An 18952-nucleotide genomic window follows, 5' to 3' on the forward strand; every position below is an offset into this window, starting at 1 on the left:
GGTGAGAACACCCAGCCAACAAGTACTCCTGTGTGCAGACAGCTCCAGATTTGATTAACTCAGGGACTCGGTGCTTCCTCAAAGACCCAAGTCCCCTTCATCCTCCCGCTCTGTCATCTTCCGCCTGGTTCTCAGCTCCTCGAGTGGCTGTAAACTGGCTCCTAACGTTCCAGGCATTGCCTTCAGACAGAACAGCAGTCTCTGGAAGGAAATAGGGACTGTTTCAGGCCATGTATCTCCTTTTCAGAAAAACAAAGCTTTTCCTAACAGCCCCCCAGTGGATTCCCCTCACATTTCATTGGCCAGAATGCCATCGCATTGGCCAGAATGCCATCGCATGCTTCAAAGCACCTGCTGGCAAGGGGATGGGGAACCCTACAATTGGCTTAGACAAATTGGGATTCACTCCTGAAATGAGGGGGTAGAGGGAACAGTAACCTGAACAAAATGGGGTTCTGTCAGCAAGGCGGAAGGGGAAATGGCCTTTGAGGAGGCACGCCAACGTTGTCTGCTACGAAGTGCTCTGCAGAAAATAAAAGTAGGCTAATGTGATAAAGACTGATGAAAGTGGGGAAGGCAGCAGTATTAGTGAGGGAGTTTGGGAACGCCATCTGCAAGGCAAGGAGAGAGGCCTCAAAGGAAACCAGCCCTGCCCACACATTGATCTTGGACTTCCGGCCTGCAGAACTGTGAGAAAATAAATTCATCTTGTTTAAGTCACTCAGCCTGATATTTTGTTATGGCAGACCTAGCAAACAAATATAGTGATGGACCATGGAATCTAAGTGGATAAGAGGGACATAAAGACATGAGGAAAGTGTGGGTTGTGACGCTGGACTATTGTTCTGAAGAGATCGACGGGTCAATGGAGTGGCAGTTCCCCAAGTAAGTGAGCCGGAAAAGAGGAAGTGATGACTAGAGTGAAGGATTCTCAGACCCTCAATGTGTCAGCTCGTCCCTCAGCTGGCTTTTTAAATGGCCTCCATGGTGGGTGACCCAGTTCCAGAGTCATAGGCAGACTCAGCAACATCTCACAAAAGAGGAGGCGTTATTTCTTCCAGTGTGTTTTAAGAATAAAGAAATCTTTTCCCAGTGGCCTGCAGTTGTCTTTCCTTCATGTCTCAGAGGTCAGAAATTGTATCACATTTCCATTCTTAAACAAGTCTCTAGCATGGAATAAAGATGATCGTGATTGTTTAGTGAAGCACATACCTGTGTGAAGGAAGATGAATTGCCCAAAGTTGGAGTTACTCTTGCTAGAAGAGAGATTCTGTGCTCAATATTCTCTGCTACCAAGGGATGGCAGCTGTCATTGGCCAATGGCTTATGCTTTGAGATGGGGGTTCTGAGGAAGGAGGAAGGAGAAGAGGTTTGGGAAATATTCTGAGGTTACCTAACCTACCTCCAGACTCTACTGTATACAGGATGTCGAATCTCTTCTCTCCTTCCTCCCTCCCTGCATTCCAGCAACATGGAACTACCAGGAGTTCACTGAACACGTTATGCTGTGCTCTGTCCAAGCATACCATTGTCTCCCCTTTAATTGTACATCTTTTTCTTCCCCAAATAACTCTTCCACCCACTCCAAATCCTGCCCTAGCCTGGCTCACTTAGCTGTTCTTAGGTCTCAGCTAAAGGGTCACCTTCTTCAGGAAGTCTTCCCTGAATTCCTCACTTTGGGGTAGGAATCCAGACTGAGCATCCCATGCATGTAGGAGGTATGAAATGTTCAACAACAATGAGGTTGCAAATGAGTTACTTTTAAAAAGATGTTCTTGGCATTAATTAGAACCACTTCAAGCCCACCCACTTGGATTGGAGAGAAGTCTCATATCAATTGTTCCAGAGATGGAGTCCATGCCCTCGGATCATCACTCAACCCTGGAGTGTTTAGAAGGGGTCCCCCAGATTCCTAATTCTCCAGCAGGAAGAGGCCCTGGTTGGCTCTGCTCTTTCTGCTCTGTGAGCCAGAATCAGGCCCAGTTCCCGACTGTTTCTCTGTCACTGCTATCCCAGGGGATCCTATAGCCTCTTGGTCCAGGGTCCTGCTCAGAGCTTGAGCATCTCCACCCGTCCTCTAAGCCCCAAGGCCTCTACCAGCCTAGTTCTTCTTCCCGGTCCTTGGATGCTCCTGGGATTTGGCTGTTGTTCCTTTCCAATCTTCTGAACAACTCTTTCTTAGACAATAAAATCTAATCTCACTGATAGGAGATTACACTAAAGACCCTCTCCATCTCCTATTATCATCTCCTGGAGGTAAAATAGGAATAAAGCCCTGTTTGCCAGACAGGGAGGGGTAAATGCCTTTCATTCCCTCCTCAGGCATCTGGAGCCACAAAAACAAACATACATTGATTCTCAATAGCAATATATACATCTACATACATCACGCTATGTGTATCATGCATTTATATCTCATCCTAACCAAGAAAAAAAAAAGAAAAAAAAAAGATTCACCTGTACTGCAATTATGTATATCTCAGTCTCCCTAATAGCCTTAAAAATATCTTGAGGACAGATCTCCCATCTTACAAATCTTGTATTTCCAAGATGCATGCGTAATAAATGATGGACGAATGAATGAATTGCCTGTGGAATTTAGAACCCTCAGTACAGTATTGTGCTTACTGGCCACTTGATCAGACTTAAATACCAAGACCCTCGTTTGGCATTCTCTTTTACCAACAGAGAGCTCCTGATTTTAGAACATGATAGCAGCTTGTCTTCCTAGACTGGGGACAAGTTTATATAAGGCAGAATATTCGTACTAGAATTTTCTATCATATTTGGCCAAATCTTTGCCAGCTTGTGAAGATCAGTTCCCTGGTCAGTCAGTAGAACTGACCTTCCTGATTCCAGGTAGTTAATAATCAAAGTGTTAATAATTTAGCAAATACAGACTTATTTGTGAAAATTTTCACCCAAGGAACACATTGGAAGACTGTGTGAATGGGCAGGGTGTTCATTTATCTGCTTAAATGTGTGTGGTGGGAGGAGGGAGGTGTTTTGTTTTGTTTTGTGTTTGCTCCATCAAAACCTTGACTTCAAGGCGTTAATAAAACTGACCAAATAATAAACAGCTGAATCAACACTGCCCAGAAACTGAGGTATCATGGGATAAAATGAAAATCATGATTAGCACGAGTAGGGGTATTCCGTTTCGAAGGCAGGTGGCCAAAGGAGGGCTCTTTGGCATAATCTTCTTAGCACTTCTGACTCGAGAGCTCCTTCCCCTCCCCTAGAAATGGAGGAAGGCTTGAGAACACACTTAGTTATCTTAACAGCAGACACATTGCTATCCCTTAGTGAGAGAAATTTAATTCCAATGATCTATGTGTGGGAGCTCAAGGGACACCAATCAAAACCCAGCAAGGTTTGAGGGAAAAATATCTCATAACCAACAAACACTTAGTTCTCCAAAACAAGTCGTACCAAACACATTTATAGATTTTTTTTTTTACCTCCCTGACTTATTACTCATCTGGTAGATAGCTGGAATGCTGTAGGGAACAAACCTTGGACTATTATCAGAAATATTCTCCCTTCGATATCAACACAGCCACGCTCAGGTTACACATGAGGTTGTCCTATCTGGGTGACTAGCGGGAAGATGAGCACCAGCAGGGGCCACGGAAGGAGCATTCGTGGTGTGGACACCGTGTATCTGACAGGCAAGGGAACGGGGCAGAAAGGGGAAGTGGAAAGCAGATGGGAACTAACATTGGTGGACTGGTGCCTCTGTGCCACAGGAATTCTCAGGAGCACCCTTAGATGGCAAGGAAGGCCGAGAGAAAATTCCCCACATAAACCTTTCTAGATAGAACTCTAGAAAGGGGCCTAGTGAAATGAAAAAGGAGGCGAGGGACTCCATCTAAACACCAATTAATATCGTTATTGATCACTTGACTGTATATGCCGGCGACTCTGGTGGGCACCAGGAATATTGTAAGAGAAGTCGGGCTTTCATTTTCATGGAGCTTCTGGCACTATGAGAAAGATGGACAGCAGTCCATTTATTCTACAAACAAAATCATGACCTTGGACATTCTTCAACGTGCCAGTCTCCTGGTACTAGCCAGGGCCTTGCCTCGGCCATACGCTGTGTCGTCCAGCCACGCCAAAGACAGATTCGGTTCTAACACAACAGAGGACATCTCCTTTCCACCCTCAACATCTCAGAAAGGCAAACTGTTAGAAATGAACAAAGTTAAGTTCATTTATGGAGAATAGGGTGTCAATGATTTTATTTAAATATTACTGCTGGTGGCTGTACGACCTTTCTGAAAAACTGAGAATCTTACAGCGTTCATATCCTTTGCCCAGAAATTCCATTTTCTTTGGAATATATCCTAAGAAAGTTTTAAAAATTAAAGTGTCGTATACAGTGTGCCATGTTAATTATAACAAGAAAAAAAGAGATGCCACAAGCGTCCATGAATCTATCAACTGTTATGTACATCATGGTACATCTATATGATGGGATAGTTCGCAATGGCTAAAAACAATGTTAGGAGCAGGTGCTCATGATTCAGTAAGGGAAAAAAGTTGACGAACTCAAATATACAATATAATTCAACTATGTAAAAAATATGTGACCATAAAAATGAAAATATGCCAAATATTAAGGAATTTTTCTCTGAGACATGGCATTATGGATGACTGTTATTTTCTTTACATGTTCTAAATTTTCCCCCTGGAAAGATATACTTTTTAAAATTGGAAAAGAATTACTACCAGTGAAAAATAATAAGTACAGGCCTACAAGCCGCTGTGGTTCAGTTTTGAATTCTAAACTTTTGTTTTCCTGCCCATCTCCCTATTCTCTTTGTTTCCATTTGAGGAACTAAAGGCCTACAAGATAGGGGTGTGCATTTGGTTCAATAAGCTTCGAGGGGCCTCCTGGCATCCTTAAAAAATAGACACTCGCCCAGCTTTGGCTACCCTCTGAAGGAGTAGCTGGCACACAGGTGAACTTCATACACGCACAGCCAGCAGAGGCCTGGCAAGAGGTGTTGGTTTGGGGCCTCAGGAGGAAGCAAATAGCTCTGAGATTAGTGGGGAGTTTGGGGGAGGGGGGCAGCTGAGCCAGGGGGAATGAAGTGTCTGCCAGGACAGGAGCAAGCTGAGGCCTCTGGGGACTTTGCCTGCCACCTTCGCTGTGCTGAAGACAGGTATTTCCAGCAGCTACTGCACCCCCTTTCCTCTCTTTCAAGGTTGGGGAGGAATATTTGAAAATTTAGAATAACCTAGAAGTCAGGAGTGTAACAAGGGAAATATCAGGGATGACAGACAAGTCCTGGCCTGGTTCCGGGCTGGGCCAAGTATTGTAACCAATAGGTCATCATCGGTAACCGGTATGTGGCCTCGGTAGGAAGAGGCCACACCAGTGGTTCTGAGCCCCTTCGTGTGTTTCAGAAGCTCCTGAGTAACAGCTGTTGAAGATTTAGCCCCTAATTTGTACACTGGTCAAAGATCCTGGGCAAGGAGATAGTTTAGATGATGGAGCACATGCTCAGATGATGGAGTGTTTCCTGTCTTTATTAGGTGCCAGCGAATACCAGAAAGAGTTTGCCTTTCGGGAGTTCCAAATTCTAGCATCCCGGGGGTGAGCAGAGCTGCAAACAAAGGCACAGTCACCTGTGCACCTGGCACAGCCCACGGCTGAGGAGGGGGAGAAAGGGGAGGAGGAGGGCCTCCAGGGGAACCCAGAGTTATCTATTTAGAGGTAGGAGGAGAAGGGACCTGGCCTCGGGAGACCGGAAAGTCTACCATTAACTTCAAGGGTGGTGGAGCCAGTCTACCTGTTACTTCTGAGGCAAGAGATACAAATAACAAAGCAAAGGAGAAAAGATCTTTTTAGGACTGGAGTGGAAAGGCCTGAGGGGAAAACTGGAGACATTCTGTTGTCCTTCTTCCTCAGGTATGTTCCAAATAGTCTCTCTACTCAGATAAATGGGGTTTATTTCCCATAAGGGACCACAGGAGGACACAGGCTGTCTTCATTTTGTTTCAATGATTCACTGATTCACTCAACAAATATCCCTCTGACTTTCTTCTTTTAGCAATAACTCCCAAACATTTTCAATTAGCAGGCTACTTCAGAGGACGCAAAATGTCCCTTCTTAAAAGCATGATTTCTATCAGTGCTTCCCAGGGCACACGTCATGGTGAACTGTAATATTTGTGTGACAAAGGATGAACTGATTGTGTAAGGCTGGAAGCAGTCACCAGCTGTGGCGTTTATCACTCCTCCGCACACCTGTAACCCACATTTGGCACACCGTTGGGTATTCCCAGTCTGACGCTTGGAGCCTAGCCACAAAAAAAAAAAAAAAAAAAATCCTTGGAATTAATAAGCGTCTTTAACAAAAGACATTTTATGAAATATCATTTTTAAATAAAAGAATTAATACATTCTTTAATAAGAGAAGGCACGTCTGTCACTGAGACAGGGGTCACCAAAGCTATAGTGTCTTAAATATTGTGAACACATTTTAAATTTGCCCAAAACCAAATGTGGACATGTTGATATGATGCTGTCAGCCCTATTGCCAGTGGTATTTCTACGAAGTCCTTGCCTGCCTGCCCGCCTGCTATGCCTGGACTGCACAGAAAGAGCCATTGGCTAGAGGCAGCCTGCTCTGGGCCAAAGAAGATTCGGTTGTCTCTGAATATCTATCCTAGCCCGTGGGGAGCATGAGGGCTCATTATCATTATTGTAATATTCAACAATATCCTCCCCAACTACCACAGGTGCTGAACTGAATGAGAACAGGGCTTAGGAATCAGTTAAATTGAGATGAAAATAGAGCTTTATTACTTAGAAAGCTGGATTGGAAAAAAATGTGGCTGGTACCTACATTCAAACAGGCTTCCTATTTTTTCCTCCCAGAATGAAACTTAGACACAGTCTTCAGCAAAGCAGCTGGATAACTGCAGGCAAACACCCCTATCCTTTCCTGCCAGGAACTGGGGGCTCACTCCACAGAGTGCAGGAGGTCAGGAAAAGGATTAAAACTATTTTTCCAGTACTGTTGCCTCCCAGAGAGGTGAGCAGAAGTTTCTATTTAATGGGGCAAGATAGGAATGCAGGGTGATGAAAATAGCCCAAAGAGCCTTTGAGGGTTTCTAAACCCTTTATCCTCAAGTAAATGCATAGTTTATCTGTCTTGGCTTCCTAGAAAACAGAGCTTGAGGCAAAGCGTAGGGGTTAATGTTTCACTGGAGACATTTGCAAGCCCAGGGCAGCAAGAGTGAGGAAAAAAGAGTAAGGGAGGCAGGGAAGGGAGGAAAGCAAATGTAAGCTAGCTAGGGCCTCACGAGAAAATCCACATGGTTGATGCTAGCTCACTTGGGATGTCTCCAAGGATTGGAAGAGTCGGTCGGGGAGAGAGAAGTTGGGTGATCAATTGGCAGCTCCTCCCAGGCCCTCCTCCGTTTTCGGTCAGTTTACCCCATGGGTGTTTCCTCCCATGTCTGGGTTGTAGGGGCCCCTCTGAGATCTGCTGCAAAGCCAGAGGCTCCTGGAGTTCAGCTGGGTTGGATTTGGGTGCTGGAGCTACTGTGCCCTCATTCCCAAGGGGAGGTTGAGACAGCGCCTGAGCAAGTTAGAGCAAGGACAGCAGCTGTGACTGCAGGGCCACAGAAAGAAGCGGGTGCTGCAGGGCAAGACCTGGCAAGGTCGCTTGGGAATGGGTGGGGCTTGGCCAATCTAGGAAGGTGTGTAAACTGGGACCAGAAAGAACATTAACTTAGAAAATCACTGTCTTGATTCTGAAATTGCTCAGGACCCTGATGACCTGGGCAGTCAGATGTCTTATGACGGCAACTTTGGTAAGCACTGGTTAAAAAAAAAAGAATGTGAATTGAGAGATTTCTTGTGTTCTTTCCTCATGATGAAATGATGCAATTGTCTGCAAGGGCCCAGAGGCCTCACAAGCTTGATCCGGGCCTGCACCTGTGCAGAAGGCCTGCCTCACTGAATGCCCGACCACTGACCAGGTAGCCAAAACATAGCATTTGGAAGAGCATCATCATTTTTATTTATTCTTAATTTTTTTCAAAATGTATTTGGTATCATTATTATTTTTTGAGATATAACTCGCATACCCTGAAATTCAATCTTTTAAACTGTACAATTAAGTACTTAGTATATATGCAAAGATGTACAACGAGCAGCACAATTAATTTTAGAACAATTATTCTTACCCCAAAAAGAAATCCCACACTCCTTAGCAGTCACTTCCCATTTCTTACACCCCCCAACCCAGGAAACCACTAATTTACTTTCAGTCTCTATGAATTTGCCTACTCTGGACGTTTCATGTAAGTGAAATCATATAATATGTGGCCTGTTGTGATTGGCTTCTTTCACTTAGCCTATTTTCAAGGTTCATCCATACTATAGCATGTATCAGAACTTTATTTCATTTTCATTGCATAAATATATCATATCTATTTTTCCACTCATCAATTAATGGACATTTGGGTTGTTTCAACTTTTTGGCTATTATGAATAATGCTCCTATAATCATGTACAAGTTTTGTGTCTTCATTTCTCTTGGGTACATACATACCTAGAAATGAAATTGCTGGGTCATCAACCAAGGGTTGCCTCGCCTAAAAAAAAAAAAAGAAAGAAAGAAAAAAAAAAGAAATTGCTAGGTCATACGTTAACTCTATGTTTAACTTTTTGAGGAACTGCCAGACTGTTTTCCAAAGTGGCTGCACCGTCCTACTTCCCACTAGTAATCTGGGAGGATTCTAATTTCCATGCATTCTCACCAACACTTATTGTCTGTCTTTTGATTATAGCCATCCTAGTGGGTGAGAAGTGGTACCTCACTGTGATTTTAATTTGCATTTCCCTAGAGTTAAATGATGTTGAACATCTTTTCATGTGCTTATTGGTCATGGAGAAATTTCTAATCGAATTCTTTGTCACGTTTTAATTGGGTTATTTGTCTTTTAATTGTTGAATTATAATAATTCTTTGTATATTCTGGACAGTAGAAACTTGTCAGATATATGTTTGCAAATACTTTTTCCACTGGGTTGTCTTTTCGCTTTCTCGATGTGTCCTTTGAAGTACAAAACTTTTTCATTAAAACTTTTTAATTCTTAAAAAGTACATATCTTTTTATTTATGTATGCATATATCAGTGTACTTTTATTGAGATATAATTGACATATAACATTATATTAGTTTCAGATGTATGACATAATGATTCGATAAATGTTTATACTGCAAAATGATCATTTTTAACCAAGAAGGAGATTGGATCAAACCAATCATCGCAGAATTTGGTGACAATCCTCTCCCTTCCCCCTGCCCACCATCATGGGCCAGTCAGCTGAGGGCACATTTCTTGGACTCTCTACCATTTGACCACTGGAATAAAGCCAAGGAAGCCAGTGTGCTCTGGGGAAAACCAGACTGCCAGAGAAAGTCAGAGGAGAGAAATTTAGGAAGGAAAAGGAACCAGGAGTCCTGGTTTCTCACTTCAGCTTTCTTTTTCTTTGGTCGACTAAGTAAATTCATACATCTCTATTTTCCCTAACGCAACTCCATTTCTCCTCCAGCAAAATTAGCAGAAGAGACCTGGCTGGCATAGAGAGGAATAAGAAAAATTTGGTTAAGTCTTTTCAGACTTAATAAAAAAAACTTTAAGTTCCTGATTCAATGTACACTTCCATAAGTGTGATCATCCTGGTATTAGCCAGCCCACCCCCACAATCTGTCAGGGTGAGCAGGTGAATTCCCCTGGTACCTTGTGACCGCTGGGATTGGAATTCAGGACCCCAGATGTTGAGGCCACAGAGCCTCCCTATTCCTTCCCAGAGAGTCAAATTAAAGTGCTGGATGTGGAAGCCCTGAGTCCACACATTCTGCCCTTCAAGTGCAAATGTCTGTTTTAGGCACAGAAAACACAAAGATGAATTAAACAATTCTCACTCACAGTGCAGTAGGGAAGCTGGACCGGAAACAAATAGCCACTCCAACCACTCAACACCCACAAAATAGGAGCGTCGTGTCCACACAGATCCTGGCAAGGCTGCGTTTGTCCATCAGTGTTTCCCCTGTGGAGGACCTTGACCTACAGCAGCCTCACAGGCTGGGGGAAAGGGCCAACCCCACCTTTGGTGGAACAAAAGGGGACTGTGCGCCAGAGAGGGCAAAGCAGTACGTTTAGTGGAAAGACAAGCTGTGGTTCTTCTCAGTCAGCAGACTGGAAGATAAAAGGCCTTTCCACTAACAGGTGAAGCTCCCTTCTCTGGGCACCTCAGCACCTCTGATGTGTTCAAAGAGGAGATGAGGACAGAGGAGGGGAGAGGAGCGAAGACAATATTTGGTCAATAGTTGTTCCTGCTATGATCCAGAGCAACAAGAAAGAGTAGGAATTTTTTTTTTTAAATAATGCATTTATTGAGCTATAATTCATATACCACACAACTCAAAGTGTATAATACAATTTTTAATATATTCACAGAGTTGTGCAATGATCACCACAATCAATTTTAGTACATTTTCATCACCTCAAAGAGAAACCCTTCATCTCTTAGTGGTCACCATACCCCTCCGTTCTTCCTATTCCCTGCAGCTGGAGGACGGTACCAATCTATCTTCTGTCTAGATGTTTGACATAAAAGGAATCATACAACATATATTTATTTGGTGACTGGCTTATTTCTCTTTGCATAATATTTTCAAGGCTCATCCTCGGTGTAGCATGTATGAATATCTCATTTCTTTTTATTGCTGAATAGTATTCCATTATATGGAATTACTACTTCTTATTTATCCATTTATCAATTGGCGGACATTTGGGTTGTTTCCACTTCTTGGTGTTATGAATGATGCTTCTAATAAATATTCGTGAATAAGTTTTTGTGTGGAGGAGTAAGACTTTTCGGTTAGTCAGTATTGATCATTTATTAAATAATTATTATTGTATACATAGCACAGAGCTAGGAGTAGGAGTGAGGGACGGGATGTCGGAGGGCCAAGACCCAAAAGAACTATGAATGTAAAATGTAATTTTTCAACTATTCTCTAACTAAGATATAAAATCAAAAAACATTATGTGACTCCTCAGGGATTTTGGCTCAAAAATTTAAAAAAGCGATGAAGGGGACAGTTATGAACATCTGATCACAGACTGTAAATTAGAAGATGTTAGGATGATATTAGGGAAATCATTGCTCATTTTCTCATGAGTGCTAATGATATGGGTATAAAAATGTCCTTATCTGTAGGGTATGAATGTCGAGGTATGTTGGGCTGAAGTGTTGTGGTATCTGAAAGTTATTTTCAAAAGGTTTAGAAAAAAAGTATACACACACGCACACACATGGCTACATGCAAGTAAAGCAGAAATGGCAAAATGTTAACAATTATTAAATCTGGATGGTGGATATTTGGGTGGTCATTGCACTATGCCCTGAACTTTTCAGCACATTCAAACATTTCTAATAATAAAAAAAGATAAATGATAAAATAAAAATTTAAAAACATTTACAGGAAAACCACAACATGGAGATTAAAAATAAGGGGTGTACCTTTTAAAACAGGGTAGTGAGAGAAGGCCTCTTTGAAGACAGGACATTTGAATAAAGACCCAAGTGTAGAAAGCAGGGAGTTGACGGTGAGGACCTAGGCAAAGGGCATTCCAGAAAGAGGGAACAGCCAGCTTAGAGGCCCTGAAGTGGAAACGAGCTTGGGGTGCTCAGGGACACAAGCACCTAGCGCAGCTGAGGGGATGTGAGGGGTTACAGGAAACGATGTTGAAAGCATAGCCTAAGCCCAAATTACCCAACATCACGGAGGCTACAGAATTGAGATTTTAGTTTGAGTTTTAAGGATGAACCACTGAAGGACTGTAAGTGAGGAGTGAATTGGGTTGAATTATGTTTTAAGACATGTCTCTGGCTCCTGGGTGGAGAATAGACTGTGAGGTGAGGGTGGGGGTCGTGCTGGGCAAGAATGAAGGAGAGATAAATGGATTTCTTGCCAATAAATGGATTTCTTGCAGAGACGGTAGAGTCCAGATGAGGTGGTGGACATTGGAAAAAGGCCTCAGTTTTGGCAAACATGTTGAAGGGAGTTCTCATGGAGAACTCTCGCTGATGGACTGGGTGTGAGGGTGAGAAAAAAAAATAAAACAGGCAAGGGAGACTCCAGGAACAGTCTGAGTGACTGACCAAATGGCGGGGCTGTTTGCCAAGAGGGGGACATGGGAGGGGAGGCACAGATTTTTCTTTTTCCATTGATTTAGTTTAGAATGGCCTAGAAGTCTTTCCAGTCATGAAGGAGGTGAAATTTACATCGGGACTTCAAAATAATGAGTTCATTATCGTCAACAAATTAAGTTTTTCATTTCACAAACAGGTTGGCTCAGCAGAGTGCAAGGGGCATGGGCTGTGAAGCTGGGGACTTGGAGTTGAATCCTGAGGCTGCCATTTGCTGGCTATGTGACCTTGGGCAAATTACTTAACTTCTTTGAATTTGAGGTTCTTCATCCATAAGATAGGCAAGACAATAGCTATTCTGCCATGTTGTTAGGTTGTGAGCAACACACCTTGGCACAGTGCCTGGTATAGAGGACGTACTCAATATATAAGGTTTTCTGCCACTCTATACAGACCATTAAGAGGAATTAACTGTGTGAGCGTCCAAGGAACTACTTTAAGCTGTTAACCTTTTGTTGTCTTTATAGCTAGTCCTCCTTTCTTCCTCTTATTCATTCAATATTTGAGCACATACTGTGCCCCGTATGCTGTTCTAGGCATTGGCTGGATAGCAGTAAATGAAACGGACAAAATTCCTACTCTCCTAGAGCTTATATTTTGGTAGAGAAAGAAGACAAACAGATAGCTAAGTAAAATACAGAATGTAGTGTGTGATATGCTGGTAAGTTCTAGGGAGAAAAGCTAAACAATGAAGGAAGAGAGGAGGTGCTGGGGTGAAGTTCGTACTGCAGTATGAGATGGGGTGATCAGAGTAGATTTTACAGAGAAGGTGACATTTCTGCAGACCTGAAGATGAGGGAGTAACCACACTTTTATCTAGTTGAAGAATGTTTCAGGCTGGGACAGTGGAAATGCAAAGACCCTGAGGCAGGAGCATACTTAGTATATTTGAAGAACAGCAAGGTCAGTGTGGCTGGAAAGGAATGAGAGAAATATGTAGGGGCAGCTCCTCTAAGGTCTAGGAGGCCTGTGATGGCTTCGGCTTTGACATAGAGTGAAATGAGAAGTCTTTGGAGGGTTTTGAAAAGTAGAGAGACAAGATCTGATTTACAGTTTAAAAGGATCACTGGCTTCTATCTGAGTGAATTTAAGGGTTGAAGAGAGGAGGCCAGTTGGGAAGCAACTGTAGTAATGACGATGGCTTGGTAGAGGTGTTGGGAAAAAGATTCTGGACACATCTGACAGTAGAGCAGATAGGATTTCCTGAGGGATTGCGTGTAAGGTATTGGAGAAAGAGAGGGGTCGAAGATCATGGTCCCAGGCCTTTGGCCTACAGAGCTAGAAGGATGTATTGGGTTGAACCAAATGAAGTTGACATATTTAACTGTTCTTAACTTTAAAAATGGCAATTTCACATATTTCAACTTAATAGCTGCCCTTTACTGTGAGGGGTAAAGCTACATGAAGAAGTGGGGAAGGTATCAGAAGTTTATTTTTGGACCTGAGAAGATGTCACATAGGCAGCTGAATGTACATATATGGAGTTCAGGGGCCAGGCCCCAATCAGAAAGGTACATTAAGGAGTCAGAGTGTAGATGGCAGTTTAAACTCTGAGACTGAATGAGGTCAGTAGGAATTAAATGTAGATGAAGGCCGGAGGACTGAGCCTGGGGCTTCCAGCATTTCCAGATCAGAGAGATGAGGAAGCAGCAAAGGAAACACAGGTGGCCACAACTGGCAAAACAAGGGCTCCAAACAGAGTTGTTGGCTCAGGGGAGGGCTCCTGGATGTAGGTATGAGTAATTTCCAACGTTGCTCCCTCCTTGAGCATTAGGAAGAATATGTGCGTGTGTGTGCGTAGGGGGGATGTGATAATATCTTTTATATGACTAGAGTTTGGAAGTTGCAACATTTCTTCTATTTGATCCAGGCAATGGCAGCGCAGGTGCTACCATCCCATCTTACAGGTGAGTAAACCGAGGAGCAAAGGTTAGGTTACTTGCCCAAATAACAGGCATATCTTATTTTATTGTGGTTTGCTTTATTGTGCTTCACAAATGTTGCATTTGTTACAAATTAAAGGCAAGATCCTCCACCAGCAAAAAAATTACAACTTGCTTTATTATGGAGGTCTGGAACAAAACCTACAATAGCTCCAAGGTACGCTTGTTTATCAATAAGCAATTAAATGATGAGTATAAATAAAATCTGAAGAAAAAAAAAATAGGTAGCAGACCTGGGATTGGAATGGGTTGTGTCTCTGAAGTTTCATACTCTCACTGAATCATGCTGCTTTTGGGGGTTGAAGTTTGCCCAAGGAGACTGTTGCAGAAGTACCCAGCGAAGACACCCATGGGAATGAGTGATACAGGAGATGAAGTCTTTCTGTCCTTCCCACTGTGTGGCTCACATGTTCCTGTGTTCCTACTGACTGCTTCTGCGGGAACAAATTGTGACAGGGTTACACGAAGATGAAATGAGTTTTAAACTTGCTGATGATCTTGCCCTTAGAGGGGTCTGGAACCATGATCTCAGATGCCAAGAATGCCAGCTCAAATGAATCTATTTCTTTCTAGAAGAAAACAAAATCAGAAGGCCTTATTTGGAAGATTTTCACATTGGGAGGGGATAGTGATAAACTCACTTGGATTTTAGCTCCACTGGTTAACAGGTACTTTCAGACATCGAGCAGCTTCTGGGTGCCTCCGCTCACTCCACCAATGATGAGTTTTGTCTTACCCCTTCTTAGTGTCTTGCTCAAAGTGTTTCATTCTCTCCAATCTTATTTTCTTACCTTGGAAAAGCTGCTCCTGAGATCGGAGGCTTCACTGGTCAAGCTTGGCCCTGCCCTGGGGAGAGATAAACAGACCCAAATACATTTCCCAGATTGCAACACTGGTGACTCAGGCAGGGTCAGAAGCTGCTCCCTCACGGCGCCCCTGGTTGTTCCTGATAAGAAAGAACATGGCTCATGCCAGCGTGCTGCCGTGTGTGTACACACATAAACAGACACTCCCAGGCCCCGGTGTTGTCTTAGAGTAAATTATTGACATTCTGAATGGCTAAACATTAGGAAAAAAGGTGAGCGCAAACTTATTCTGCTCGCAAGGAGCTCCAGGTTCCGTAAGTTGAAAATAAGTAAGACCAGGGCTGTCATTTGGCGCCATTTGGGAGCCACCTTTTGAACCTCCTTGGTCAAGGGCAGGTTCAGGAAGTCCTCTGAAGCTCTGGGAAGAGGAGGAAAGGGTTGCAATGGAGGATGGAGGAGAAAGTCAGAAGAGGAGAGATGAATGCCCAGAGGGAAAAGGCATATTATTAAAGTGTGAACATATCTTTACCACAAAGAGAAGGAATTGATGCTAAGACATCTTTTAAAAAATACCAAAAAAAAGGTCAATGCCCTTTCCTTTAATGACATACAGTATATAAGGTGTGGGGCAAATGGGGAGGTTGATATTAATGATACAATAATATGGCCACAACATCATTTTACACCTTGTAATGAACACTTCACGTTACCTTTATGAAAAGCAGTTTACAGTTTACAAGGGGCTTTCCCATTCATATTTTCCATTTACTCCATCAGCCCACTCAAGTTATGAGCCACATTTTACAGATGAGAAAATTGAGGCTCCAGGAGGATATATGCAATTAACTGAAGCATAATTAAGAGCTGGGGAGGGGCAGGTTTGTCCTAAGCAACCCAGAGCTAAGATATTTACTAGACACACTAGGAAGGGTGATTCCTTTTCAATGTCTGCTCAGAGGGCTAAATCTCCATTGCATTTCTCGATAGAGCAGACCTACCTTGTCCAGAACAAGCTTCTCCAACTAAACACCCTCTGATTAGTTTTGCTTAGCACTCAGATCACAGCAACATAGCATCCTTGAAGATTAAAGCACCGGGGAAGTTTTCTAGATCCACCCCAAGCTCATCTTTCTCCAGTGTCCCATCCTTCACTAGTTCTGACTGTTCTGGAAACAATACCTTTGGGGCTTTGAAACTTGCCACCTTGCTCTCAGGTGGGGAGGAAACACCCTCATTTGCGTAAGACATTATGGAAGCACAGGACCCACCTCGCAGGGTCATGCAGGTGTTTTCAAAGTGCTGATGCCTATTGGAATCTTCAAGCAGTGGCTCTCAAACTTTGGCCTGCATCACAACCATCTGGGTAAGTTGTTAAAGACACAGATGTCCAAGCCCCACCCAGACCTTCTGAATCAGAATCCCCAGGGGTGGGGCCTGGATACTTGTGAACTTAACAAGCTCCCCAGGTGATTCTAAAATATACCAAAGCTTGAGAGGCATTGTCTCAGGTGAAGGAGAGTGGGGAGCCTTACTGGGAGAGGAGGTAGCAGAAAGAGCCTAGAAGAGACACAATCAGGATTGATTTTCTGCTCCATCTTTATCTTCCTTCAACAAAGTGATCAAATAAAGGTTGTTAGAAATCCCTTACATTCAGGCATGTCCTCCTTCTGACAATTGCTATGCGTAGTACAAAAAAACAATGCACCTCCTTCTGACAATTACTATGCGTAGTACAAAAAAACAAAACAATTTCAGAAGCAGTTAAAATAGCTCATCTTTTTCGGAAAGTAGACTAGAGATTCTCAGAGGCTGGGGGGAGTAGGGAATGAATGAGGAGTTACTGTTTAATGGGTACGGAGTTTCTGTCTGGGGATGATGAAAAAGTTCTGGAAATGGATAGTAGTGATGGTTGTACAACATCGTGAATATCTTTAATACCACTGAACTGTACACTTTAAAAATGGTTAAAATGGCAAATTTTATGTATGTTAAACACACACACACACACACACCGGCCTTTTTGAGGAATAGAATGATAGGAGTAAACAACAGTCGACTTTAGCTGATTGCTGCTGATTACCTCAGGTGTGTGTTGTGTGTGTTTGGGAGGTTACATAAGGGGACTGATAAAGTGCAAGTGAATTCGTAGATAAAATTTTAAAAAAATGGATGGCAGCAAAAATATGACATAGAGATACCTAAAACACTCTTTCCTGCCCCTTTTGCCTGGTTGACTCCTGTGTTTTATATCACTTTTTTTGGAGCACCTTATAGAGCAGTGTCTCTCAAACTACACTGCATATAGAAATCACCTGGGGACCTTGTTAAACTGCAAATTCTAATTCAATAGGTCGGAGGTGAAGCTCTAGCCTGCATTTCTAACAAGTTCCCAGGTGATGCTGACACTCTAGATCCACAGACCACAAATTAGGGAGGGCTGTGTAAATGTAGTTCATCCTGATATCCTCATGTCTAGCAGAGTGATTGGTACACAGTAGGTGTTCAATAAATATTTGCTGAATGAATGACAGAGTATATGATATAGTGTTGTTATAGGAATTTGGAGGAGAGACAATCTTTCCTTTGCTACAAAATATTTAAGGTGTTTCTGCTTTTATCAGTTATTCCCTTTGAAAAATTACTTCATATTCTGTAGCATAAGGATGTGAGTACTAAATTATATTTGGCCTTGCTACCTTGCTGCCTCAACTCTAATCCTTGAGATAGTGGCCCTATCTATACACATGAAGGATAATGAACTGTGGTTTGCAAGCTTCTGAGGAAGCTTTACTATAGTCTATGATCGCTGCAAACAAATTATCTTCATCCAAGGAGGGAGCAGAGTGCAAGGAACCTGCTGACGTGGGAATTTCCAGATTTTGGTGCCTGAGCAATTGCCACTTTGACCTCCTCAAATCAAATAAACAGCCTTGTTAATAATGTGAAAGGAGGTTCATTACCCTAAAGCACATGAAAGTCATAACATTGCCATTATTTGGTATTATGGTTTACGATGATGATAACGACACTGGCAGTTGAGCGATTAAGTGTGTGGGGGAGTTGGGGGAGGGGGTAGAGGGCTGTGAAGATAGGAGAAAGAGGAACTACATCTCCCAGAATCCCCCGGAAAAGTCCACGCCGCGGCGGCAGCGGCGCCCCACCCCTTTTGCCCGCTGGACCCGCCCCTCCGATGACGTCACAGAGGTGACGTCACGGCGTCCAGAGCGAGGCTGGGGTAGAGAGGCCGACTGAGCTGGAGTCGTCCGCTTGTCGTGGAGGCTGCTAGGGAGCCGGCGAGGGGGTGAGCGGGCGAGCAGAGCAGCGAGCTACAGCAGGCAGGAGGGAGCGTCGCGCGGCACTGAGTAGCGCCAGGGCCGGGCCGCGGCGGAACCCACAGCCGGAGAGAGGCAGCCGGAGCCGGGCGCCGCGGGGTCCCCACCCCCACTCGGCCGGACAGTGCCCGGTGTTCCCCCGTGCGGGGGGCGGCGGCGGCTGACTGGACGGGACAGGACCGAGGGGGTGTTGCCACCTCCACCGAGGAGCCGGCGCGGCCGCGGGCTCCTCAGAGCCGGGGCCCGGGGCCCGTGACAGACGGGCCGAGGAAGGGAGAGCAGCGGCGGCGCAGGCGACGGGGAGGCAGCGGCGACACCATGTCATCCCCCAGTCCGGGCAAGAGGCGGATGGACACGGACGTGGTCAAGCTGTATCCTTCGCGGAGGGGGGATTCGAGCTGTATGTGGAAGGGGGGGCGGTGTGGGGATGCCTAGGGCACCCCCTGAAACCCAATCAGGGGCCCTAGGGCACTCCAGGCCACTGTTCGAGGCTCCCTCCCTTCTTTCCCTCCCCCCAGTGCCTACGGCGGCTCCTTGGCAGCTCCCAGGAATCGAGAGCCTTTTCAGCTCCCCCTTTATCTGCAGCACCCCGAAATGTGCGTTTTTTCCTCGCTCTTCCTGC

At 44.1% G+C, this 18952-nt stretch overlaps 1 protein-coding gene and 1 long non-coding RNA gene across 4 annotated transcripts in view; one reads left to right on the forward strand and one right to left on the reverse strand.

Annotated features, from left to right (window-relative positions):
* Nucleotides 1-10358: 10358 nt before the first annotated feature.
* On the reverse strand, nt 10359-15058 carry LOC120601138 (uncharacterized). Of its 2 annotated transcripts, none has more exons than XR_005652369.1 (3): nt 14984-15058; nt 14426-14626; nt 10359-10630 (listed from the first exon to the last, which is right to left on the reverse strand). It is a non-coding gene; the product is annotated as an uncharacterized LOC120601138 (long non-coding RNA). The 2 variants fall into 2 exon arrangements; XR_005652368.1 differs by having other exon boundaries at nt 14834-15042.
* A 3140-nt stretch (nt 15059-18198) lies between these two features.
* The window catches only part of UBE2H (ubiquitin conjugating enzyme E2 H), a 90603-nt gene continuing 89849 nt past the window's right edge, over nt 18199-18952 (forward strand). The window contains exon 1 of one of the 2 annotated variants that reach the window (XM_039860866.1): nt 18199-18701. In XM_039860866.1, coding sequence (XP_039716800.1) covers nt 18649-18701 — 53 coding nt within the window. In that variant the 5' untranslated portion in view covers nt 18199-18648. The remainder of the gene's footprint in view (nt 18702-18952) is intronic. The other variant, XM_039860865.1, reaches the window with a different exon arrangement.

This window comes from Pteropus medius, unplaced genomic scaffold, assembly GCF_902729225.1.
Source record: "Pteropus medius unplaced genomic scaffold, Ma_sr-lr_union100, whole genome shotgun sequence".
Taxonomy (NCBI): Eukaryota; Metazoa; Chordata; class Mammalia; order Chiroptera; family Pteropodidae; genus Pteropus; species Pteropus medius.